Genomic DNA, 26,067 nt, shown 5'->3' with positions numbered 1-26,067 from the left:
AGTTTTAGAAACCCTCTTCTACTCCGATTTGTCTACGGTGATACCACAAGGACTACCTCCTACGTTTCAAGAAGCTCTCTGAACCTAATCCACCAGGAATCGTGTCTCAAACCACTAAAAGCAGCTACTAGGAGTCGACCTCTACTCCTCCAGTAGAATCTCAACTTCGCGGTTTGCTTACTCGGGTGGTTTTCTTGTCTCGCAATCTAGAGACTTAGTAACAAATCTGGTTTCTTCGGTGACACTCTATTACGATTCTGAGATGGCAAGGCGTTTCACTGAAGCAGAAAAAGGCAAAGGGGCTCTACGCGAGTCAGAACAACCAACCATCAAAAGGATAAAAGCCCCATGCCTAGACACAGCTGCTCTCATCAGGGATAACTCTCGTACCCTGATTGGTCGTCTGACAAACCCTCAAGTACAGCGGATCTGGGCTCTTATTCCTTCACTCCCATGACAATGGAACATCCAAGGGAGAGCTTTGGGTTTTGACCTAGGAAACAACTGTTTTCAGTTCAGGTTCGACAGAGAAGAAGACCTAAAAAGAGTCCTAGATAACAGGCCATACCATTTCGACTATTGGATGGTTATCTTGCAACGATGGGAGCCCATTATCTCAGCCTCTTTCCCATCCCAGATCCCTTTCTGGATCAAGATTCGAGGCCTTCCCCTGCACTACTGGCAAGATCGCATGATAAGCGACATTGGGGAAGAACTAGGAACCCTGGAGAACCACGAGCTTACAAAGACAACGGCAAGGGTTAGAGTCCTGGTTGATGGCTTGAAACCTTTGGTAAAAGAAACAATTATTGAATTTGACTCGGGAGAAGAAGCTCACATCACCTTGGAGTACGAACGTCTTGAGAATCATTGCTCCATATGCCAACGTCTTTCCCACAAAAGCTCTCACTGCCCCTCGAGAAGAGATGCTGAAATGCAAACTCAACATAAAGGGTCATCATATCAAGAGATTGTCAAGAATCAAAGAATTAATACCGAGGGGACAAAGTCCTACAGAGAAAGATTTTCCTCAATAGAGAGTAAGGAGAAGGCGTATCTACCTTCGGTAACTCAACCCTTCCAAGCACGGGTAGATCGCCATGGAAAACCATTTGGAGAGAGAGTAAGCACGAAGCAAACACGAGCACCACCCCCGGATACCTCCCTCCATATGGAACACAAGTCTTCAGAGAGGGCTAGAGAACATGGAACTTCGGTAAATGGTCCGCTTCATATCTCCCCACAACACGTGAAGTCCAGGGAAGCAAGACCACAAAGAAAGGTTAACAACCGTCTCTCCCTACCACAGAAGGAAATGATGCAATGGAGAGAAAAATACCCTAAAGAAACACAGGAGGAGGAAGTAAACTCACCTGCTATACAACAGATAACTCCACTGCGAGCTCCACTAGCTATCGAGGACGTGCAAGATCAACTCCATACCCCCATAAACCAACCCCCTTCAAGGGAAGCAATCATGGATGATCTGCAAGAGGTAACATGTCAGTACGTTAACTGCCCCGACCCTATCGAATCGGCTGCGAGAAGACAAAGAGTCTTACATGGGGATGCACAAGGACAGATGGAGGAGACTGTCGACCGTATCTTAACAGCGGCGGTGGCAAGATACCAGGCAATGTTCCCAACTCCACCTCCTCAGGAAAGGGCAATAGATATTACAACCCCCCAGCTCCTAGCTGACTCTGCACCCATGAGTACAGAAGGAACTAATACAACAGATCAGCCCAAGGAAGCTCAGGAGGAGAGAATTCCTGCAGAAGAGGAAACTACCTTAAGGAGAACTAATAGAAGAAGGTTCAAACCGGCCAGACTAAGGTCAACAGGGTCCAGCCCACTAGCCCTGCGAGGAGCAAGTTCAAAGAAGAGAAACTTTGCTAGGGCGCAGAGATCTCCTAACCGTCGGTCACCGGTCAGCGACACAGCTATCAAAAATCCACAACAAGATGCAAGTCAGAGGAATGCTGTAGGTCCTTCTAATCTAGCCAATCAACCTAACATCAGACTTATCCCGGCCATCTCAAAGAAAAAGAAGGATTTTCACGTACCTCAACACCCGGCTCCTTAGTCGTGGCGAGCTGGAATTGTTGTGGGTTGGGGAATCCCATAACAATCCAGCGTTTAAAGGAGATTCGCAAGGTGAATGCTCCTGATATTATCTTCCTGTCAGAAACAAAAAACCCCGATGGTGTGGTCATGAAAGAACTAAAAGGCATCATAGAGGAAAAGTATTGCATGGTCTCTCCGCATAGTCCAGGAGGAGGAGGACTCCTTCTAACCTGGAAAAAAGACATCGACATCACCATCCGCTCAACCTCCCATAACTTCATTGATACTACAATAACAAACAAAGGAATCAGTTTCCATGCTACTTTCGTGTATGGAGAACCTGATCACTCAAAGAGGCTAGCGGTTTGGAACACTCTAGCAGATCTCCACCCGAATGCAAATGAAGCTTGGTTCCTCACGGGAGACTTTAATGAGATTGTGGACAACAACGAAAAGAGTGGAGGACCAGAAAGATCAGAAGGTTCTTTCTGCGCATTCCGATCCTTTCTCTCAAAGCTTGATCTGTTCGACACAAAACACTCTGGGAACTACTTATCTTGGAGGGGAATAAGGGGGACTCACGTTGTTCAATGCAGATTAGACAGATCTATGTGTAACAGTGACTGGGTAGAGCTCTTTCCCTCCTGCAGAAGCCAATACCTCAACTTCGAAGGCTCCGATCACAGGCCCCTTCTCTCTTTCCTGGATACAAAAAAGAAGAGAGGAAAGAGAATCTTCAGATATGATAGAAGGTTAAGAGACAACACGGAGGTTAAAAATATTATTGAAGAAGTTTGGGAAACGCATACTCATCTCTGTGTTGAAGCCCGGCTTAATCTTTGTAGAAGGGCCATCTGCAAATGGAGTAAGGAACACCAGATAAATAGCAGGAAAGCTATAGAAAATCTTAAGGATGAGCTTGAAACAGCAATGATCAATCCAAGTCCAGATGAGGCCTACCTCCACGAGATCAGTGCAAAACTTCTTCAAGCCTACAAGGCTGAAGAGGAATTTTGGCGACAGAGGAGTCGACAAGTATGGCTCACTCTGGGAGATTCTAACACTGGGTATTTCCACGCGATGTCTAAAGGAATAAAAGCAAAGAATCGCTTATCAGTACTAGAAAATGATGAAGGAGAGCCAACGTTTGAAGAAGATCAAATAGCGGAACTTATCTGTCAGTACTATGAGCAGCTCTTCACAGCTAACCAAAGGATGGATAGTTCCCTAATCTCCAGTGTCCTCGAACCACAAATTTTGTCAAAATGCAATGAGAATCTGATGAAAGATCCTACACCTTTGGAAATCAAGGAAGCTCTCTTCGCGATACATCCTGACAAGGCCCCGGGCCCTGACGGTTTTTCCGCCAGTTTCTTCCAATCTCACTGGGAAGTGGTGGGTTCATCAGTGGTTCTTGAAGTTCAGAGGTTTTTCTCAACAGGAGTCTTGCCCCCTACATTGAACCACACTCACATTAGGCTCATTCCAAAAACCTCAGATGCAAAGAAAGTCGTTGACTACCGTCCAATAGCTCTCTGTAACGTCCTCTACAAGATCATTTCCAAGCTTCTGTCACTTCGCCTGAAGACGGTTCTGGATTCGATCATCTCCGAAAATCAATCAGCCTTCATACCTGGAAGAGCAATAACTGACAATGTTTTAATCACTCATGAAATGCTCCATTATCTCAAAACATCTCAGGCTCAGATCAACTGCTCAATGGCCGTAAAGATGGATATGTCAAAGGCATATGATAGAGTTGAGTGGGTTTTTGTATCAGAGGTCCTACAAAGGTTGGGTTTTCACGACAAATGGATTAATCTAATCATGCAATGCATCCAGTCAGTCTCCTACTCTTTCCTAATTAATGACACAGTCTACGGATTAGTGAAACCTTACCGAGGAATAAGACAGGGAGATCCACTCTCCCCCTATATCTTTATTTTGTGTGGCGAGATCCTCTCTGGTCTCTGCAGAAAAGCCGGGAGAGAAGGGTCTTTAAAAGGTATCCGAGTAGCAAGGGGTAGTCCTCGTATCAACCACCTGCTTTTTGCAGATGATACAATGATGTTCTGCCATTCGACTCCAGAAAACTGCCACGCACTGTCAAAACTCCTGCAGGATTATGAAGCTCTGTCAGGCCAGAAAGTCAACACAGCAAAGTCAGCTATTACTTTCTCTAGCAAGACACCACAAGAAGTAAAGACAGCTGCAAAAAGTATCCTAGGAATCACAAGAGAGGGAGGAATGGACAAGTATCTAGGATTGCCAGAACACTTTGGCAGGAAGAAAAAAGATCTATTTACCTCCATCGTCGACAGAATAAGACAGTGTGCATCTAACTGGTCATCTCGCTTCCTCTCCAAAGCAGGGAAGCTGACGATGCTGCAATCTGTTCTCACAGCCATCCCTTCCTACACGATGTCTTGTTTCGAAATCCCCCTCAGCCTCTGTAAAAGGATACAATCAGCGTTAACACGTTTTTGGTGGGACTCGTCTAGTGAAAAAAGAAGCATGTGTTGGGTCTCATGGGACAACTTGGCAACACCTAAAGCTATGGGAGGACTAGGCCTACGTGATATCCAAATCTTTAATCAAGCTCTTCTTGCAAAATTGGCTTGGAGGATCTTAACTGTGCCAGACTGTCTCCTAGCTAGAGTGCTGAAAGGAAAATACTGCCACCAAAGGAATTTTCTTACGGTTGAACTACCCTCGGCTTGCTCATATGGATGGAGAGGGATAGTTCATGGGCGAAATCTCCTACGTGACAATATTGGAAAGGCAATAGGAAATGGTCAGAACACAAGTGTGTGGAAAGAGTCTTGGATCTCTCTTGACTCAAACCTAAAACCGTTTGGACCTATCAATGAGCACAACCTAGACCTCAGGGTTTCGGACTTGCTTACAAGCGATCTACAATGGAATAAACAGAGGATAGGAGATGTCTTACCTGAGCTGAGCGAGCAGATCCAAGCACTGAAACCAAGCAAAACAGGCGCTGAAGACATCTATATCTGGCAACCGCTACCGTCAGGAATATACTCCACAAAATCGGGGTATAACCTAGCAGCAAATACTCCTCGACACGCTCATCCTATTGCGGTTATGGGAGAGTTTAACTGGATAAAGGAAGTTTGGTCAGCAAAGTGTTCACCAAAGCTAAGAGTCTTTATGTGGTCTATCATCAAAGGAGCAATCCCACTTGGGGAAAATCTTCAGAGACGTGGCTTACTTACCAATGTAAATTGCACAAGATGTGGAGAAGTTGAAACGCCAATGCATATCTTCTTCAACTGCGCGTTTGCGCAAGAAGTGTGGCAAAGAGTCCCCCTCACAACACGGCCCTCCATTGAAGCAAATGATAATTTCCAGAGTATGTTGGTGAAGTTTCGACAGGTCTCTTGTCTCCCCCCATCAGGTATATCATCCCCCGTCCTCCCCTGGATCTGCTGGTCTTTGTGGACGGCGAGAAATAAACTGATCTTCGAAGATAAGACTCTCAACCCTAAGGAAGCCATGCTTAGAGGATTAGTCTCTGCTCGTGAATGGATTCAAGCACAAGGTACGATAACACAAAAAAGCAGAGCTCTACCTCAAGGAACCCGATTCCGCGGCGAATCTGGCACTAACAATAGCTCGACTTGTAACTCAGACGCATCTTGGAACGTTACCACGAGGAGAGCAGGATTGGCATGGATCATTGCAACGCCGACATCAACACAAACCCACGACGGATCGCTATGCACGGAAAATGTCAAATCTCCTCTTATGGCCGAAGCTCTTGCACTCCGATCGGGTCTCCTCGCCGCCGCATCTCTCGAGATCACCAGCATCAGGGTCTACTCAGACTGTCAAACGCTCATCAGAGCAATCCAAAACAAACTCCAGATTAAAGAAATCTTCGGTATCGTCTCAGATATCATGCAGATCTCCTCGGCGTTTGAATCTATCTCTTTCTCCTTTGTTCCACGATCAGAAAACCAAAAGGCTGACTGTTTAGCCAAACGGGCTCTGATCTCTTCTGTTTCTGCACTTGTTTGAACATCTGGATATTGGGCCTTGTTTTCGGCTCTTTATCTTTCCTTTGCTTTAATATAATCTCGTTGCACAAAAAAAAAAAAAAAAAAATAACCAATGTATGAGATGATATATATGAAGAAACGAAGGAACAAAGAAAGGATAATCCAAAGTCCCAAATAATAGCACTAGGAAAAAGCATAGAATCAAGTTGGGAGATGGGTTACATATGAGTTGGTGAAGCCGTCATGACTTGGCGTTAGCCAACTCTTCAAAGCAAGTTGTATGTTTCCTTCTTTCATTTTGCTTCAAAGCAATTCTCTACTCTTCGTCATATCATATCCCCTTTACTTGTAATTCTAGCCCACCTTTTAGTTTCTACTTGTTAGAGTTTTAAGGTTTAAACAATGTTAATAGTTGTAACAAATTGTTCAACGCAAAATTTATTTATAAAATTTACGAATATAGCGAATGAGGTATTTACATTTCAAATTTCAGCCTGCTTTTCTTTATGCCGTTTTTTTTTTTTTTACTTTTGTCTTATGAAATATTACATCAAGGAACCACTAGTGGGCTAAACATGGATGTAAGACTAATCCAAACCAGTTAAAACCCTAGCGAAGTACCTTTCTGAAACGAAACATTGGGGGTTTGAACGTTCTAATCGATTAAACAAAAGACCCAACAATCTATGTGAATGTGTATCCAACGTGCACCCCTAAAACTTCCATACGAGAACAAGACAAATATAATAACACTTACTATGATCTGAAATCATCTAATTTATGTGTGTTTTTAGTTTTTTTTTTAGTTTTTGTTTTGCTAAATGTGTGATTTTAGTTGTTAGCATACATATGACATGACCGTCAAATTCGGAACTATACGTGGGTCTTTATGGATTATATTATTATGTGTGGTTAGAAATAAGATTAAATTATTTGTATGAAATTTGGTTCATGCCAATTTTGAATATTTTCTACTTTTATTAAACGTATATATTGATCTTATTCAAGTAAAGGTGATAATCAATCGAACTTTTAAAAGCATATAATATGATAAGATAGCTTGCTCCACGTTTACAAGCAATTGACAATTCGTGATACCAGTGTACACACTACTGATGCTTTCACGTAATATGATCCAAAATCATTATCCAAATACCTATACATTTCAATACATGAATAACCAAATTAAAATATAGTCAATTGTTTGGTAAGGTTCGGTACAATTTCAGTTTCAGTTTAGTTCCCCATAAAGCATATATTTCAATTCGGGTAATTTTGACACCAAAGCAAACCCATCAGTTCTTGGTTTGTGTAAACCGACCATATATTTCAACATTCCTCTTTATATTCTTTCCTCTTTTGTTTGGTCAGCCATTCCTTTGCTTAAACGTTAAAAGAACTTCTTCGTGGATAAATTAAGAAACTTTTTTTGTCTATCAAAGAAATGTATTAGATAGTCTCGATCGAGAACGATACTTCCCTTGCAACACGCCTCAACTACGCTAACCATTATTTATATCAACCAAACCATAGTTTATCTCCAAAGTTTTCAACATTATATATCTCTTCTCTAATCCAAATAGTTTCTCTGAGCTTAAACTAGAAAAAATAACATTAAACATCTAGAGTATTATGGACGAAGAAGACAAGAATGTGACGAGATGTTTCAGCTTCACGAGAATTACAAAGAAGAAGAAGAAGAAAGAGGAGGAGAAAGTAATAGTGTCTAGAGAAATCGCAAAGAGATGGAGAGATTTGAGCGGTCAAAACCATTGGAAAGGGTTGTTACAGCCGTTGGATCAGGATCTCCGGCAATATATTATACATTACGGCGAGATGGCTCAGGCTGGTTATGATACTTTCAACATAAACACCGAATCTAAATACGCCGGTGCTAGCATTTACTCCAGAAAAGACTTCTTCGCCAAGGTAACATGGAAAAAAATTAAATTCAATATTAAAAGCGTTATAATTTGGTAAATTTAGAACTATGAAACGTGAAATTGCTTTCTTCCTTTTTTTTTTTGAAATTGCTTTCTTCCTTCTTTCAGTTTTTCACACTGAATATGGTCGTCACTATTCATATATCTTTGTGGAATCCTGATTTATGTTAGGTAAAATGAATCATGTTAATTTATTTCAAATCTTGAATGAAGAAAATTATATGAGTATATTAAAAGAATCATTATTCTAAATAATTTGACTAAAATTCCTTTATAATGACCAATATTTTTCAGCAATATCACTAATATAGAAACAAGATAATATCAGTCAAATTATTTAAATAAAGAGAGAAGAAGGTGTATTCTTCTTTTCTTTTCTTTTTTGCTAAAATTGTAAATATCAGTAACTGAATAATGAAAGTTTGATTACAATCCAAATTGAAATCCTAGATTGCTCAAGAGCTGATCTGATCCTAAAGGCAGCAAACAAAAAGTAAAAGAACCTATACCATTAAGGAAAAATCTAAGGATATTGCAACAGCAAACTTAAAACTAAAGCAAACTTAGAAGGTGTATTCTTCTTAAGCAAGAAACCTAAAGCAAGCTTTTCTTTTTGTTCTGAAATACGTACAGGTTGGTTTAGAGAAAGCGCATCCGTATACAAAGTACAAAGTGACTAAGTTTCTATACGCGACATCAGAGATCCACGTGCCTGAGGCATTCCTATTGTTCCCAGTGTCACGTGAGGGATGGTCGAAGGAATCGAACTGGATGGGTTATGTGGCGGTGACAGATGACCAAGGGACGGCGGTTCTTGGTCGAAGAGATATAGTCATCGCTTGGAGGGGCTCAGTGCAACCACTTGAATGGGTCAGCGACTTCGATTTCAGTTTAGTGAATGCTAAAAAGATATTCGGTGAGAAATATAATCAAGTACAAATTCATCAAGGTTGGCACTCAATCTACATGTCCGAGGACGAACGATCACATTTTAATAAGGCCAATGCTCGTGATCAGGTAACGTATAATTCACATTTTAAACGATGATTTTTTACCCTTTTGGTATTTAGAGAAAATTTCTTGACATAAAACTTTTGAAAATAAAATAAAAAGGTATTGCAAGAGCTTGGGAGATTGTTGGAGAAGTATAAGGACGAAGAGGTTAGTATAAGTATTTGTGGTCATAGTCTTGGAGCTGCGCTCGCAACTCTTAATGCTACGGATATAGTGGCTAATGGTTATAACCGACCAAAGAGCCGTCTTGGGAAATCTTGTCCCGTTACGGCCTTTGTCTTTGCTAGTCCTCGTGTTGGAAATTCTGAATACAAGAAACTCTTCTCCGGGTACGTCTGTCCAATCTATCCATATTTTACAACATAACTGTCATATAATTTAACACAAAATACCCTTTTTAATTTATTTTGATGAGTCAAATTTAGATGAATAAACGAATGAGTGTGTTTAGAAAAAATACAACGACTCGAAAATTATTAGAATTCAAAATCACATAGTTAGTAAAAGCTATGAAAATGATAATTAACTATTCTTTTTTTGTTTAAAGATAATTAACTATTCATAAATTAATTTATAGGTATATAAGAATCTTACAAAACAGGATATTCATATTAGAATGGATAGTTTATCTGAACATCCATATTTTATCTGAATTTTGTGAACATTAGTGTTTTCTTACATGGTTGTACATTTTGTTTAAATAAAACGGGACTTATAATCAATCTGTGTAATCAAACCAAAACAGATTAGAAGATATCAGAGTGTTACGGGTAAGGAATCTACCGGACGTAGTTCCGATCTATCCACCCTTAGGTTACGCCGAAGTTGGTGACGAGTTTCCAATAGACACAAGAAAGTCACAATACATGAAAACTCCAGGAAACTTCGCGACGTTTCACTGCCTAGAATCTTACTTGCACGGCGTTGCAGGGACTCAGGGCACGAGCAGTGCTGACTTATTTAGACTCGATGTGAAAAGAGACATTGGACTGGTCAACAAATCAGTCGACGGGTTAAAAGACCAATACATGATCCCAGGACATTGGAGGGTCCTTAAAAACAAAGGTATGGTCCAGCAAGATGATGGGTCTTGGGTTTTATTGGACCATGAGATTGATGATAGTGAAGATTTTGATTTCTGATTGTTTTTATTGTTTTTTGGATATTGATGTTTGGAGATAGACTGTATATTTTTATCTTTTAAACATTGTTTTTTTTTTAAAGACTTTGAGCCACTAATTATTCTCATTTAAAAGTGTGGTATCATTGCAAATTATTTTATATGGTTATTGTTTTGTTAAGTGATAATACAAAAATCGTACTTAGCAAATTCTCTGTTTTCTTGTCTACATTTTACATCTTTCAAAACACTTTTTCAGCAACATGAAATTCAAAACACCTATTTTTCTTCAACATGTAAAGTAGATATATTCATATCCATGGAAAGAAATCTCTACCTAACAGCCACAAATCCTTTTGTTTTTTCAACGTGCATCGGTGCATGCATATATGAAGACATGCGTTTGACTTCTTAAGTTAAAAATTCTAGACTTCTGCTTTTTGTTTGTTAAGAAAGTAGTCTGTGACATATTTTATGCCGTGAAATTTATCAATTTCATTCTAAGAACAAATTGGCTAGTTCTCAGTATAAAATCATGCTACCTAACAATCACAAAATTTCGTTCTGTCGCTATGTTTGATCTTACAACTTACAAGTCTATATATAACATCGGAAGTTCAAAGAAGTCGATGACTTAGAATTTTAATAAAAACTAACCTATAACGGATTTTAGCATGTTTTCATATTTAGTTCTAAGATCAAATTGGTTAATTAGTATTTCAATATAAAGTCCATGCTACACTATGTCATAAACTCCTGTCCGATGTCCATACATACGCGTTAAATAGTTGCTATAAAGTGTCATTAGAATGTAACTATTGATTGAAGAGGTTATATGAAGTTTCATAATCTATTAACCAAGGAAGCTTCTTATGCATATCGTGTTGTCCACATTTTAAATCTTTCAAACCTCTTTCTCTTCTGAAAATGAAAAATTCAAAACAATTATTCTTCTATTTTGTCAACAAACTACCTTTTTACTCAAAAAGGTAAATAATCAAAAATATCCCTACCTAACAGTCATAAATTCAACTTTTTAACGCGTATGTATAATAGCACAGATTTTAGCATAATTCTAAGATCAAAATGTCATTTAATTAGTATTTCCTTATAAACCCATACTATATAATATGTCACAACTCCTATTTATTCATACGCGTTACATAATTTCCTTATAAACCCATGCATTTAAGAAAATGAAAAATTAATTAAATAGAGTATACAAAAACACTCACCGCAGAACTTTTAAGCGCATGATTAACCTCCGGTCTCTTAGTCGGAGTTTTTAACTCATGATTTGATATTTTTTTTGTTTCTTTTCTATAATTTTCGGCTAAAAGACAGCTCTTATATTTTTTATTTAAGAGATGGTTCTTAGTTTTTCTTAGTTAAAATCTAAAAAAGCTAAGAACTGTTTTTTAACCGAAGATAAGAACCCCAGTTAAGAAACTGGGGTTAATGATGGTTTAGCAATGGGTTTAAAATCTCTACCAACAGATGTCAGTCCACTATAAGTAAACACAAGTAAACAAATTTAAGAGTTATTCTTGGGTTCACCAATCAATATGATTTTATTATTTCAAATTCGATATCTTTTAGAAAAGAAAACAAAGTATTGTCAAGATATATTATGTTTTTAAAATAAAAAGGTTAAAAAATTAGAAAAAAATAGTAGTCAGAGAAAAACGAATTTAAGAAAAAAAATATTTTTATCGTCGTCAGCAAAACACTAAACCCTAAATCCTAATCCCTAAACCCTAAATCATAAACCTTATAAGCCTTTGGGCAAACTCTAAACCCTTGGATAATTCATACTCTAAATCAAAAACACTAAATCTTAAAACCCTAAACCCTTGAGTGTTTAGTATTTTTGATTTGAAGTTTAGGATTTATCCAAGGGTTTAAGGTTTATCCAAGGGTTTAGGATTTAGAGTTTATGGATTAGGGATTAAGATTTAGGGTTTAGTATTTTGCTGAGGATGTTAAAAATATATTTTTTTAATTATTACTTTTTAAAAATTATTTATTTTTACCTTTTTATTTTAAAAATATAATATAACTTATAGCTTGAGAAAATATTTTGTTTCTTTTTTTAAAGAGTCATTCTTGGGTTCACTCCCTAGGGTGAACCTCTAGGTTCACCAACCAATAGGATTTCATTTTTTCAAATTCGATATCTTTTAAAAAAGGAAACAAAATATTCTCAAATTATATTATGTTTTTAAAATAAAAAAAAATAATAGTTACAGAAAAAAGAATTAAAAAAAAATATTTTTAATGTTCTCAACAAAATACTAAACCCTAAATCCTAATCCCTAAACCCTAAATCCTAATCCCTAAACCCTAAATCCTAAACCCTAAACCCTTGGATAAACCCTAAATCCTTGGGTAAATCCTAAACCCTTGAGTAAATCCTAAACCCTTGGGTAAACCCTAAACTCTTGGGTAAACCCTAAACCCTTGGATAAATCCTAAACTCTAAATAAAAAACACTAAAACCCTAAACGCTTGAATGTTTTAGTGTATAGTGATTTTGATTTAGAGTTTTGGATTTATCCTAGAGTTTAGGGTTTATCCAAGGGTTTAGGGTTTAGGATAAAGGGTTTAGGGATTAGAGTTTAGGGTTTAATGTTATGCTGACGACGTAAAATATTTTTTTTTTGTAATTATTACTGTTTTTTTTTTACTTTTTAATTTTAAAAACATAATATAATTTGACAATATTTTGTTTCTTTTTTTAAAAGATATCAAATATAAAATAAAAGAATCCTATTGGTTGGTGAACCTATAGGTTCACCCTAGGGGGTGAACCTAAGAATAAGTCTTTTTTAAAAGATTTTGAATATAAAATAATACAATCTTATTGGTTGGTGAACCTAGAGGTTCACCCTAGGAGGTGAACCCAAGAATAAGTCCAAATTTAAGAGTTATTCTTGGGTTCACCCCCTATGGTGAACCTCTAGGTTCACCAACCAATAGGATTTTATTATTTCAAATTTGATATTTTTTAGAAAAATAAACAAAATATTGTCAAGATATATTATATTTTAAAAATAAAAAAGGTTAAAAAAATTAAAAAAAAAATAGTTAGAGAAAAACGAATTTAAAAAAAATAATATTTTTATCGTCGTCAGCAAAACACTAAACCCTAAATCCTAATCCCTAAACCCTAAATCATAAACCCTATAAACCCTTGGGCAAATTTTAAACCCTTGGATAATTCATACTCTAAATCAAAAACACTAAATCCTAAAACCCTAAACCCTAAACTCTTGAGTGTTTAGTGTTTTTGATTTGGAGTTTAAGCTTTATCCAAGGGTTTAGGGTTTACCTAAGGGTTTAGGATTTAGAGTTTAGGGATTAGGGATTAGGATTTAGGGTTTAGTATTTTGCTGAGGACGTTAAAAAAATATTTTTTTAATTACTATTTTTTTTAATTTATTTATTTTTACCTTTTTATTTTAAAAATATAATATAACTTATAGCTTGAGAAAATATTTTGTTTTATTTTTTAAATGATTTCAAATATGAAATAACACAATGCTATTGGTTGGTGAACCTAGAGGTTCACCCTATGGGGTGAACCGAAGAATAAGTCCAAATTTAATATCAACTTTTTTCTTTCTTTTAGAAACTGACATGGTTTCTAACCAATAATCATGCTCTTATAAACCCATGCTGTAGTATGTCATAGACTCCTATTTATTATTACGCGTTACATAGTTGTTGTTTTTTTGCGAAAGGGCTGGCGTTACATAGTTGTTTTTCTTAAAACAAGCTCTAACAGACGTTTATCAAAGCTCGATATAATTTTAAAATCAAGTTGGAAGTCAGCATTACTTTTTTTGTTTCTGTAACTTGTCCGTATTATTTAGTCAAAAAAAAAAAACTTGTCCGTATTACTATTTCCATACAACATTCCATAGACTCCTATTTATACTTACGCGTTACATAGTTAATTATTTTCTGCAAAACAAAATAGTGATAACAAATTATTATACTGTATAACTAGGAATGCTCTTCACAAAGCCAGAACAAGCCATAAAACAAGATAATCACAGCTCAGTACGTTAGCATTGTGTCTTAAGTCTTTTTTTTTTTTTTTGCTTCTAAATCCACACAAACAGAAGATAAAGGAAAAAAAAAAAGAAGAATGGTAAACGCACCGATCGTTAGATTTTATAGCTGTCGAGGAGTCGCGTCTGAGATAAACCCTCATGCAAACCCTTTTGCTATCTTCACAAATGATCAAAACCGCAACGCAAACGCTGAACGTGAGAAATCAAGCAGCAGGTTTCAACTCATAAGAAACGCCTCAAAAGTTTCCCCTTCATCTTTTCAACACTCCATGAGCCGAACCAGCAGTCACTTCTGCGACTTGGACCTTGACAACGAAGAAGAAGAAGAGGAAGACGACAATATTTACTACATAGAAGAAGGTGGAACCAAGGAAGGAGACGAACAACACAGTGACAAACCGCAGCAACCGCCTATTCTAAAGAAACGCGCCTCGAGACTATCAATCATACTTCTTGATCAAGGATTATTCACCGTTTACAAACGTCTCTTCGTCACTTCACTGTTTCTAAACGTTATAGCTCTCGTTCTCGCCGCTACGGGACGTTTCACTTACGCTAGAAACAGAGCAGCTCTGTTTTCACTCGCCAACATTCTTGTCCTAACTCTCTGCAGAAGCGAAGCCTTCTTGAGACTCGTTTTCTACCTAACCGTAAAGATCCTCGGACACTCCTTTGTCCCTCTCCGCATCAAAACCGCGGTCACGTCGCTCTTACAAAGCCTAGGCGGTATCCACAGCGGCTGCGGCGTTTCCTCAATCGCTTGGCTCATTTACGCGTTGGTTCTCACTCTTAAAGACAGGGACAACGCTTCAACAGCGATCATAGCGGTTGCGTCTGCGATTCTGTCTCTCCTCTGCCTCACTTCCTTGGCCGCGTTTCCACTTGTTCGTCATTTACACCACAACGTCTTCGAACGCGTCCACAGATTCTCCGGCTGGGCCGCTTTGGGCCTTGTTTGGGCTTTTATAGTCCTAACGATCTCTTACGATCCAAAATCAAGATCTTACACCGATGATCTCGGCTCGAAGCTGATCAAAACGCAAGAGTTTTGGTTCACGCTAGCGATCACAGTCGCGGTTGTGCTCCCTTGGTTGAGTGTGAGACGCGTTCCGGTCGATGTGTCATCTCTATCAGGCCATGCGTCGCTGATCAAGTTCAGAGGAGGCGTGAAGTCAGGGATCTTAGGTCGGATAAGTCCATCGCCGTTGTCGGAATGGCACGCTTTTGGGATTATCTCTGATGGTAAGACATCGCACATGATGTTAGCTGGTGCTGTCGGAGACTTCACCAAGTCTTTAGTCTCAAAACCTCCGACACACTTATGGGTCCGAACGGTCCACTTTGCTGGCTTACCCTATCTCGTTAACTTGTATGACAAGGTAAATATATTTCTATAAAACTTAGAATTTAACTTGTGACATATATCAACAGTTTATTTGTTGGATATTTACAACAACACAAAACATATTAGTTAAGAATTATTATTGGATACAGAGAAATATGAGTACTTTCCTTTTTTAATTGAAATATTGTTTAAATAATATATTTACGAATGTTTTTTGGTAGGTATTACTTGTGGCCACAGGTTCGGGGATTTGTGTATTTTTATCGTTTCTCATGCAGCAGAGTAAGGCCGAGGTATACCTAATATGGGTGGCTAAAGGGTTAGATGATAATTTTGGATCGGAGATTGTGAACAGGATTAAAGATTATCCTCACCAAGATAGGATCATAGTTCATGATACTGCGATTCTAGGACGACCTAATGTGTCAGAAATGAGCGTGAAAGCATCCAAGAAGTTTGAAGCTCAGGTTGTGATTGTTACCAGCAATCCTGAAGGAAGTCGTGACGTTGTTAATGCTTGTAAGGCTTCTGGTGTTCCTGCTTTTGGTCCCATTTGGGATTCTTAGTATTCAACAGTGGTGTCAAAATATGTGGTTCATCAATCATCATGAACCGTTCATTTGCAATTGCGCATGTGAAAAAATAATGAGTTTGTTATCTACGAAGACTTTTAGTTTATGAGTTTGTATATGAGTTTTTACAACTAGATAAACAGTGCGAGTTTGAGTTGGTTCTTATCATATATACTATATTGATATACAAGATTTGAAAGATATTGAAGTTACAAACTATGGTTTACATAGTTTAGCTACACAAAACCTATGGTTTTCGCCTAATACATGTCACATGTATATATTGACTTATATCATCAAAATTAGACCATCGATCTATCCTACCGGTCAGGATTATACTTAAGATTAAAGTTCTAAATGATATCATCTATCTAAAACACTGCACGTCACTTGTAAGTTGTAACAAGTTTTCTTTTTGAATAGTACAATTTTACATTACAGAGAATCATTAATGATAAAAAAAAAATCAGAAGTTTGGACCCACCTTTTCAATGCCATCGACCTAATGTCATAAACTAATTGGGTTTCCAACTAAATCCGTCCCCATTATATTGACAATTCATAACTAATTATTCACCGGACCACTCCAATACTCCTTTCAGTAGAAACATGAAGAATAAGGTCCACAAGTTTTTTTATCTAGTTGTTCAACTTAAAGAGGAAAAACTTACAATTGAAGATAACCTATGTTCCGGAGGAAACACAAGTAACTAATCTTCAAAGTACAAAGCAAGCGGAAACACAAGTAACTAATCTTCACAGTAAAGTACAAAGGAAACCCAAACAAAAGTATTAAACACATGTCTACTAGGCAAGTAAGAACGTGAGATTGGGAAACTCCTTTTCAAAAGTAAGATGAAGTGGAGTGATCTCTCTCAAAACACAAACCGATTAACAAAGATAATGAAAAATCACAGAAAAAGCTAACCACCAACCACACTTGAGAGACAATGTTAATACAGATGTTGCTGCGAGACCTTTAACCAAATTATTCGACTAGTCACAGTTTTCAATCGCACTGAATTTTTATGTTAAGTCGCTAACTTTTTAACGATATAAAAATAACATTTGCGATCGTTGTTGCATCAACAAAACGAACAAATTGCCTCGATGTAACATGCAAACGAATATGGTCTAGGAACAAATATATTTTAATATAACATTATAAAAAAAAAATCTGCTGTGGTCTACAAAGTACACTATTCCCCCCAGTAAAACAGAATTTATGTACTCCCAAAACAATAACAAAGAGCACAAAACATACTCGACAACAACAATTTCACAAAAAAATATAATTCGTAAAGTTAACCCGGTTTGGTTCCGTTGACTTATAACCCTCTTGAGTCTTGAGTTTCAATACGGATCAACCCAACATATATCATCATTCACAGCTTTCTTCCAACGTTCCTTGAATCTCTTCATCTCTAAAAACGATTTCATCCTCACTTCTGGTCTATTATCCACTTCATGAGACTCTGTTGATTCCTCTGAAATCTTCCCCTAAGAATTCAAGATTCATTAATAAAAACCATTTATGCTTCAAAGAAACATATACAAATACTTGAAGAAACTCGTACCGGTGATTTCCGGTTCGTCTCATTCTGAGAAGAGCTTGAAGTGGCGTCAACCACACCAAGAGTTGGAAGACCATAATGAACTATGTACTCTGCATCAACTACACCTACGTTTTTCTTCCGATCACCCTACACCACGACCAAGAATGTGTTAAAACAAGAACCAAGGATGTAAAGTGTTACTAAAACCGGTTAAGAATGTAAAAAACTAACTTGAGCACAGTAACCAAGCTGCATATCCAAGCCCCAAGCATGGATCAAATCATTCTGCATCGAAAACCGAAAGCATTAAAACCTTGAGACGTATATATATATACCAAAATAAACTTAACCAAAACGTTACCTGAATCATATACCAAGAACATCTCCATGCTTCTCTAGAGAAAACAGGTGCCATCATTTCTACCCACCTGCATATTGATCCAAGTTAACATGTTATAAACTGCAATTAAGTGAAAGAGATTAACCGTAACATTTGTGAAGAACATTTTACCCTATGCAGGGAGGATTGGTACTATGGTCATCACATCTTCCACTGCCTTTGTTTTTATACATCCTCCTATGAAATTTTAAGTTCTTGCGACGAGCGGTGATAGGATGATGAACCTCTGAGGTTGTAGTGTCGAGAGCTGGTTGCGATATGTGAAGACCTTCTTCTTTGACAATAGATAAGTATCTGAAAACAAACAAAAAAAGAGTTCATCATGTTAAATTAAATAAACGATGAGATAAAACTAAAAAAAAAACTATGGATATTACCGTTTAGGATTGAAATGAGATACACCAAGATCTTCGTCCCAGAGAAATATATACTCATACTCTGTAACTATATCAGGATGCAAGAATCTCTTAGCAAACCACCTGTGACATGGCATTAACATCATTCAATTATTATTAGTTTAATATATATGAAAGTTGTCAAAATTATTAAAACGAACCATTTTGTTTGGTTCATCACGGAAACGTGAATAGCATGCTCATTCCATGGATACTGCTTCCAATCGTCGACAACACCATCGTAATGAAATAGCATGACCACAAAATCTCGAGGAGGAAACTGAAAGTTCATAGCAATATGATATGTATCATTCATTGACAACACAAAGACAAAGACTATGATAAGAAAAAAGACAAAGACAAAACCTTTTGGATGAGTTTGTTGACTAGCTCCTTCTGCTTGATTCCAACAGCCATAGCTAACAAACTCATTCCACGGTGGTTCGGATTCCCCTGAAAATAAACAGAGAAAAAGGAACACAGCAACAAAAGAGTAAGCTACAAAAATAATAATAATAATAAAAAGGTGTGAAAATTGTTACAAAATTAACTTGAACAACCTTTTCATTGTCATCGTAGTTCCATAGATGTTGAGTTTCCAGGTTTGATGTTTTGGCGATAATTCCTTGCGGTAATGATTCAGTTCCCATTGGCTTATTGAGATTCTAATGAAAGATATTAATCATAAACATTGATATCAAAATAATCTCACAAAAGAAACTCAATATTAAATTAAAAACAAACCTTGCATGTACCAGATGTTGTTGTCTTCTGCATCTTATGTGTGACATTATGCATCTTATCAGTAATGTTATGCATCTTATCAGTTATTTCCCATCTTAGCAATTTCTGCAAAAAATTTAAAATAAAATCTTATAAAATCAAAATCAGAATACTCTTCTCCAGTAAAAAAAAAAAACAGAATTCTCCCAACAATTTCATTTCCTTCACATGGCAGCATAGAACATAGTATATAAAGAGAGAGAGAATGTTTGTACCACTTTAAATTGTTGATGGATGTAAGCATTGCCAATGAAGTAAACACCACATATGAGAGAAGTAGTGATTAAGATACTACAGAGACATGATCTGTTCATCGAACCCTGCAATTTTAGCATTGCAATTTAGAGAATTGATGATTATAAGAGACCCTCTCAGAGAAGAAAAAATAAAATAGCAGAGCATAGAGAGAAAAGAGGCTTCAAGATATAAAAAAACACTAAATCAGGTTATATAAGCTATCCACAATATCTGGACTATAAGAAACTGATTCATTCTGGAAAAGGTAAGATATAATACAGAGATTTTTTAAAATATATTGTTCCTTTTATATATTTCCAAATGTATATACATACACTAAACCCATAAGAAGAAACGATAGCTAATAATTCCTTAAATTAAGCGAGAGAAGAAATGAGACGCAACCACCTGATTTATTTAATTTTAATTCATCTTCTTCATTGACAACGATGGACCAACCATAAACACACACAGTAATTGGAGATATAATATGAAGACGAAAGAAAAAAATTGAGAAGCTTTTTATTCACCTGTTTCATGAATTTGGATGACTTCTTTGAGTTCCTTTCTCCTTTTTTTTTGGGTTTCTGAAGCTTTTTAATCTTCTCAAAAAAAGGTTTTCTTTTTATTCTAACGGAATAAATAAAACCTTTTGAACAAGGAAGAGGAAGAGACAGAAGAAGAAACGAATATCCCCAACTTGAGCTCGTTTTTAACTTCTCATTCTCAGCAAAACGAAAGAAAAAAGCTTTTGGGTTTCTCTAAAGATTGAAGCTTTTACAATTCACTCTATTAACTTCACAAGATCAGAAACGGAAGTGACAATAAATAAAAGCTAAGATATGAATTTGCATGAAGAAAAAAACTGTATAAGAGAAAATTGATGACAAAAGATTGAAGTTTTTTAACAAAAAAAAAAGATTGAAGTTAAGAGTAGAGAGAGACACGTTTTGTGAGATCGTGTAAGGGTTTCGAGGTGAGAGAGAAAATGAGTTTGTGTTTTGAAGGAAGAGAGGAAAGTGGTGAGTGGTGAGACACATGCTTAATTATGATTGGTTGTAATTTTATTTACATTTTCGTGTTTCAGGCGTGTGTGTATATTTGTCTCTCGTTTTCGAAATTGAAACCGACCGAGATATTATTATTATTATTACTTGTTGTCCTCATTATTACTAGGCTAATTATTACCATGATCAGATTAATTCTCCAGAACAAAAAAGAGAGATTTTTTTCTCCGATTTTTTTCTCGTTAAAGTCAATTCAACCGCACCTCCATTTTCCAGAGATTCCGGCGACCCAAAGCTTAAAGTTACCGACTTTATCGCTAATCACAGATTCTAGACCGAAGCGAGATGAAGAGAGGAACGGAAGATTATCTGGGTTTCGACTCTTTTCCAGAAAGAGATCATCTTTCGATGTGGGTTTCACCGATTTAGTGTTTTCCGAAGAGAATGTGAATCATTACATTCATCGAGTTGGTCTTCTCTGCTCACGGAGTGGCTACAGTCTTCAAACGGCATGCGACTCGTTAAAAGGATTCACGCGATGTCATTGAAGTGTTTAGACGATCAATCAAGTGAGAATTGATGATTTGGTTTATGCACGTAAAGTGTTCGACAGTATGCCTGAGAGAAACACAGTTACTTAGACTGCGATGATTAATGGGTATTTAAAGTACGGTTATGAAGATGAGACTTTCTCGCTGTTTGAGGATTATGTGAAACATAGAATTTGTTTCACTGACGAGAGGATGTTTGTTTGTTGAATTTGTGTAGTAGGAGATCAGAGTTTCAGCTTGGGAGACAGAGTGGAGAATCTCATTGGAGAGAGTTCTCTTGTTTATTTCTACCCTCAGTGTGGTGAGTTGACTAGTGCGTTATGAGCTTTTCATATGATGGAGGGGAAAGATGTGATATCTTGGACAGCTGTTATATCTGCTTGTTCGAGAAAAGGGCATGGTAATAAAGCTATAATTATGTTTATCGAAATGTTGGATCATGGGTTCTTGGAAGGCCATGATAATATGGGTTAGGCAAGGAATGGGTTTTGCAGGGAAATAATTGAAGCTAATGTATAGAATGGAGGCAGAAAGATTTAAAGTTGATGATTATATATTTGCAAATTGCAACGATTGTAATCTACTTGTGGAGATATTGACCTAGATGAAGTTGAATCTTCTGCAACACCTTGTTACTTGGAGACCTCTTTGATTTTTCTTCTCTATATGACAAAGTTCCTAAAAAGAATGCGTTCTAGAATAGCATCAAATGTGAAAGAAATAATATTTTGTAAGATAGTGTAGTTACCAAGTTCGTCTATCTGGTTGAGACCATTTTATGTTCTAAACATCTTCATTGCTTAACCTTCTCCATTGGCAAGTTCTATCTCTTAGACATCAGAACCAAGAATTAATGGGCATTTGCTAAATATATGGGCCTTAATGATAAAATCCAGTTTAATCTGGAGTGAATTCCTTTTTGTCGAATACACACATGACTCGACAGTTGAGGCTATCTACAACCTACTTTTATTTTTACTAGGGATTAACCCGGGCTACGCCCGGGATTTTTATTTTTTTCCAATTGAAGTTGTTAAATTATTTATATTTAGGCTATGATTTATATTTATATAAATGTTAAAATGCATGTCATAATTAAAATTTATTTTTAAATTTTAACACGTTAAATTAACATATTTGTTACTATTTAAATATTTTTTTTGTAATTTTATTGGCTATATAGTTATCATATTTAACAAAACTATCTTTTGAGTGTTAGAATAAATGTTTTAGAGATTTTATTAAACTGCAGAGTATTTTTGGATCGACCACATGTTCAACATTCGATCGATCCGTAAAATGATGGTCGATCTCTTTGGCCAGGTAAGTACAATTTTAGCAAAAATATCTTTTATTTTCAAATATTAAGTATATAACTATTCTTTTTAATATTTTTTTAATTGTATTTTTGATTAAATTATTGTATTATAATGGTTATGTAAATATTTTTTGTGATGTTTGAATTTTTGTTGTTCGTATACTTAACCTAGATGATATTGATGTTTAACAATTTATTGTTTTCTGGAAATAGAAAATAATGATATATCAAAACGTATCTAATACTTGTTAAATGATATTATAATGTAAATTACATCCATTATTTGAAAATAAACATTTGTTGTTTTTATTTTTATTTTAAATCAGAAATTATTTTTATTTAAAAACATTATTCATATATAATAAAATAGTTTAAGTTTGGAAGATTAATCTAAATATATAAATTATGTATATTTTTTAAAAAATAATTTAAGATATTATATATTGAGTCTCTGAATAAAAGCTGAATTTCTTATCTTGAAAATCAGATATTTATATTTTTGTCTTCATGTTATACTCACCAATCCATCATTGATATTTATAACTCAGTACGTTTTTTTAAAAACTTAGTTTTAAGTAATAAACGAATTTAATAAATTAAATTCATCACCTATAATGTTCTGTAAACTATATTTGAAAAGTCTCTAAAATTATATTTTAAGCATAATATTATTATTATTTAATTTAAGTTATTTTAAACATAATATATGCTAAACCAACTTAAATTATAATTACAATAGGACCATCCTAAACCGGTTAGTAAACCAAAAACAATACTAAACCAATATGAACCAATACTTGATTCGGCGAGGAATGAAGTGTTTCGGGATAAACGCTTGAATGATTATTAACTGAAATGATTTGATCATGAAAGAGTTAGTATGAATATTAACAATAAAATTATGGATTAGATTAATTTAAATTTGTAAGAATACCTTTGAGTCTATGAAAAACAATTCAATTCCCATGAATAAGTTTGGCTTTTGGAAGTTGTGGGTTTCCCAACAATGAATCCACATAACAAAAAGTTTGTTGTTATAAAAAAATCTCATTCAAGGTCATTAAAGGTTTTTGGGATGGCAAGAGTTGATAGTGAAACCATTTTTTTGCTCGAGTGCTTTGAAATTTTCCTTAATAGTGTGAGATTGATGTGGATGGAATAATGAGTTTTATAGGGACTTTTTTGATGTAAAACTATACATTTTTTTTTGTTTAATGTGGTATTTCCATTTTTATATAATTTACTACCATTTTAAGATAGAAGTACATTTTAAGATAGATGCTTAAATCTTAATGTACTTTTTCCATTTTTTAAAATGTTTATTTCCATTTCTTATATTTTTATTTACGTAATATCTATATTTTATATTTTTAAATAGATATTTAAATATTAATGTACTTTTTCCATTTTTAAATTGTGTATTTACTTATATTATATATTTTACATTTTAAGATAGATGTTTAATGCTTGATGAACTTTTTCCATTTTTAAAAAAATTGTGTATTTACTTATTATTACATATATAATTCATATATTATATATTTACATTATTTACTTATTATTTATTTTCCTGTATATGTATTTCCATTTCTTGTACTTTTAATTTACTTAATATCTCTATTTTACATTTTAAGATAGATGTTTAAATCTTAATGTACGTTTTCCATTTTTTAAATTGTATATTTTCATTTGTTATACTTTCTATTTACGTAATATCTATATTTTAAATTTTAATATATATTTTTAAATCTTAATGTAATTTCCCATTTTTTAAATTTGGTATTCACTTATATTATATATTTACTTATTATTTATTTTTCTTTATATTGTGTATTTCTATTTCCTATAATTTCTATTTACTAATAATTTTATATTTAAGATTGATTTACATTTTAAGATAGATGTTTAAATACTAATGTATTTTTTCCATTTTTTTAAATTGTGTATTTCCTTTTCTTATACTTTCTATTTACTTAATATCTATATTTTACATTTTAAGATAGATGTTTAATATTTAATGTACTCTTTCCATTTTTTAAAAATTGTGCATTTACTTATTATTGTATATATAATTCGTATATTTATATATTTATAATATTTACTTATTATTTATTTTTTCTATATATTGAGTATTTCTCTTTCTTATACTTTATATTTAGTAAATGTCTATATTTTATATTTTAAGATAGATGTTTAAATCTTTACGTATTTTTCCATTTTTAATGTAAAACGGCAATGTTTAATAGAAGAACTTGGATAAATAGTCAAATAGTTATATTTATGTTTTGTTTTCTTTTTTTAATAAAATGGTAATATTACATTATGAAGATAACCCGTTTTTTTAGTGAACAATGGTAATCTTACATATGTTTAATGTAGTTTTTCCATTTTTTTATGTTGTATGTTTACATATTATTTTTATTTTTAAATGTAAAATGGTAATTTTACATATGTTTAATGTAGTATTTCCATTTTTATGGTGTATGTTTACATATTATTTATTATTTTCGAAATTATATAAAATTTTCTTTTTTACAAAATAGTAATGTTACATTATGGAGATAAGCCGTCTTTTTTTTTTAGTGAAAAATGGTAATCTTACATATGTTTAATGTAGTTTTTTCATTTTTTATGTTTTATGTTTACATATTATTTTCTTAAAATAAAAATGTAAAATGGTAATCTTACATATGTTTAATGTAGTATTTCCATTTTTATGTTGTATGTTTTACATATATTTATTATTTTTAAAATTATATATAATGTTTTTTGTTGTTTTTATAAAACGGTAATGTTACATGATAGAGATAAGCCGTCTTTTTTTAAGTGAAAAATAGTAATCTTACATATGTTTAATGTAGTTTTTCCATTTTTTTATGCTGTATGTTTACATATTTTTTTATAATTTTCAAAAATAAGTAATATTAAAATGTAAAACTATATTTTATGCCACGTGTCATCTTTCGAGATTATATTATATATTTACTTATTATTTATTTTTCTTTATATTGTGTTTTTTATTTCTTATACTTTCTATTTACTAATAATTTTATATTTTAAGATTGATTTACATTTTAAGATAGATGTTTAAATACTAATGTACTTTTTCCATTTTTTTAAATTGTGTATTTCCTTTTCTTATACTTTCTATTTGCGTAATATCTATATTTTACATTTTAAGATAGATGTTTAAATCTTAATATACTTTTTTCATTGTTTTTAAGTTGTGTATTTCTTTTTCTTATATTTTCTATTTACTTAATATCTATATTTTACATTTTAAGATAGATGTTTAATATTTAATATACACTTTCCATTTTTAAAAAATTGTGCATTTACTTATTATTGTATATATAATTCGTATATTTATAATATTTACTTATTTTTTTTATATATTGAGTATTTCTCTTTTTTATACTTTATATTTAGTTAATGTCTATATTTTATATTTTAAGATAGATGTTTAAATCTTTACGTATTTTTCTATTTTTAATGTAAAACGACAATGTTTAATAGAAGAACTTGGACAAATAGTCAAACATATTTATGTTTATTGTAGTATTTCCATTTTTATGTTGTATGTTTTACATATATTTATTATTTTCGAAATTATATATAATGTTTTTTGTTTTTTTTTATAAAACGGTAATGTTACATT

At 34.3% G+C, this 26,067-nt stretch overlaps 3 protein-coding genes and 1 long non-coding RNA gene across 6 annotated transcripts; 3 read left to right on the top strand and 1 right to left on the bottom strand.

The window, feature by feature from the left end:
* Positions 1 to 6,438: 6,438 nt before the first annotated feature.
* On the top strand, positions 6,439 to 10,332 carry LOC103856580 (phospholipase A1-IIgamma). Its single transcript, XM_009133698.3, has 4 exons — positions 6,439 to 8,018; positions 8,666 to 9,049; positions 9,146 to 9,375; positions 9,792 to 10,332. The coding sequence occupies exons 1-4, from the start codon at positions 7,722 to 7,724 to the stop codon at positions 10,186 to 10,188; spliced, it is 1,308 nt and encodes a 435-aa protein (XP_009131946.1). The 5' UTR covers positions 6,439 to 7,721; the 3' UTR covers positions 10,189 to 10,332.
* A 3,207-nt stretch (positions 10,333 to 13,539) lies between these two features.
* Positions 13,540 to 17,350, top strand: LOC103856573 (adenylate-forming reductase 03009). Its single transcript, XM_009133684.3, has 2 exons — positions 13,540 to 15,624; positions 15,812 to 17,350. The coding sequence occupies exons 1-2, from the start codon at positions 14,320 to 14,322 to the stop codon at positions 16,154 to 16,156; spliced, it is 1,650 nt and encodes a 549-aa protein (XP_009131932.1). The 5' UTR covers positions 13,540 to 14,319; the 3' UTR covers positions 16,157 to 17,350.
* Positions 17,293 to 20,482, bottom strand: LOC103856548. 3 transcript variants are annotated; one of them, XM_009133661.3, is made up of 12 exons: positions 20,064 to 20,482; positions 19,512 to 19,616; positions 19,258 to 19,362; positions 19,074 to 19,178; positions 18,880 to 18,966; positions 18,675 to 18,793; positions 18,496 to 18,597; positions 18,230 to 18,412; positions 18,080 to 18,146; positions 17,950 to 18,003; positions 17,740 to 17,865; positions 17,293 to 17,662 (listed from the first exon to the last, which is right to left on the bottom strand). In XM_009133661.3, exons 1-12 carry the CDS (start codon positions 20,070 to 20,072, stop codon positions 17,516 to 17,518), a joined length of 1,209 nt encoding a protein of 402 aa, XP_009131909.1. In that variant the 5' UTR covers positions 20,073 to 20,482; the 3' UTR covers positions 17,293 to 17,515. The 3 variants fall into 3 exon arrangements, with proteins under 3 accessions (XP_009131909.1, XP_009131914.1, XP_009131922.1); XM_009133666.3 differs by having other exon boundaries at positions 17,293 to 17,656; XM_009133674.3 differs by having other exon boundaries at positions 19,269 to 19,362.
* A 327-nt stretch (positions 20,483 to 20,809) lies between these two features.
* LOC103856540 lies at positions 20,810 to 21,895 on the top strand. The gene is made up of 2 exons (XR_630883.3): positions 20,810 to 21,207; positions 21,309 to 21,895. It is a non-coding gene; the product is annotated as an uncharacterized LOC103856540 (long non-coding RNA).
* Positions 21,896 to 26,067: the final 4,172 nt, after the last annotated feature.

This window comes from Brassica rapa, chromosome A01 (assembly GCF_000309985.2).
Source record: "Brassica rapa cultivar Chiifu-401-42 chromosome A01, CAAS_Brap_v3.01, whole genome shotgun sequence".
NCBI lineage: Eukaryota > Viridiplantae > Streptophyta > Magnoliopsida > Brassicales > Brassicaceae > Brassica > Brassica rapa.
This window is presented reverse-complemented; position numbering and strand designations above follow the sequence as displayed.

What these genes read in the sequence shown, in the direction of transcription:
- LOC103856548 (XM_009133661.3), bottom strand. An exon ending in TCAACAAACTCATCCAAAAG is followed by an intron (nt 18,794 to 18,879) that starts GTTTTGTCTTTG and finishes ATGAACTTTCAG; the next exon opens with TTTCCTCCTCGAGATTTTGT. An exon ending in GTTCTTGGTATATGATTCAG is followed by an intron (nt 18,004 to 18,079) that starts GTAACGTTTTGG and finishes TTTTCGATGCAG; the next exon opens with AATGATTTGATCCATGCTTG.
- LOC103856580 (XM_009133698.3), top strand. Translation starts at nt 7,722, where the DNA reads ATGGACGAAGAAGACAAGAATGTGACGAGATGTTTCAGCTTCACGAGA. An exon ending in AGGCCAATGCTCGTGATCAG is followed by an intron (nt 9,050 to 9,145) that starts GTAACGTATAAT and finishes TAAAATAAAAAG; the next exon opens with GTATTGCAAGAGCTTGGGAG. An exon ending in TACAAGAAACTCTTCTCCGG is followed by an intron (nt 9,376 to 9,791) that starts GTACGTCTGTCC and finishes AAACCAAAACAG; the next exon opens with ATTAGAAGATATCAGAGTGT.
- LOC103856573 (XM_009133684.3), top strand. Translation starts at nt 14,320, where the DNA reads ATGGTAAACGCACCGATCGTTAGATTTTATAGCTGTCGAGGAGTCGCG. An exon ending in TCGTTAACTTGTATGACAAG is followed by an intron (nt 15,625 to 15,811) that starts GTAAATATATTT and finishes GTTTTTTGGTAG; the next exon opens with GTATTACTTGTGGCCACAGG.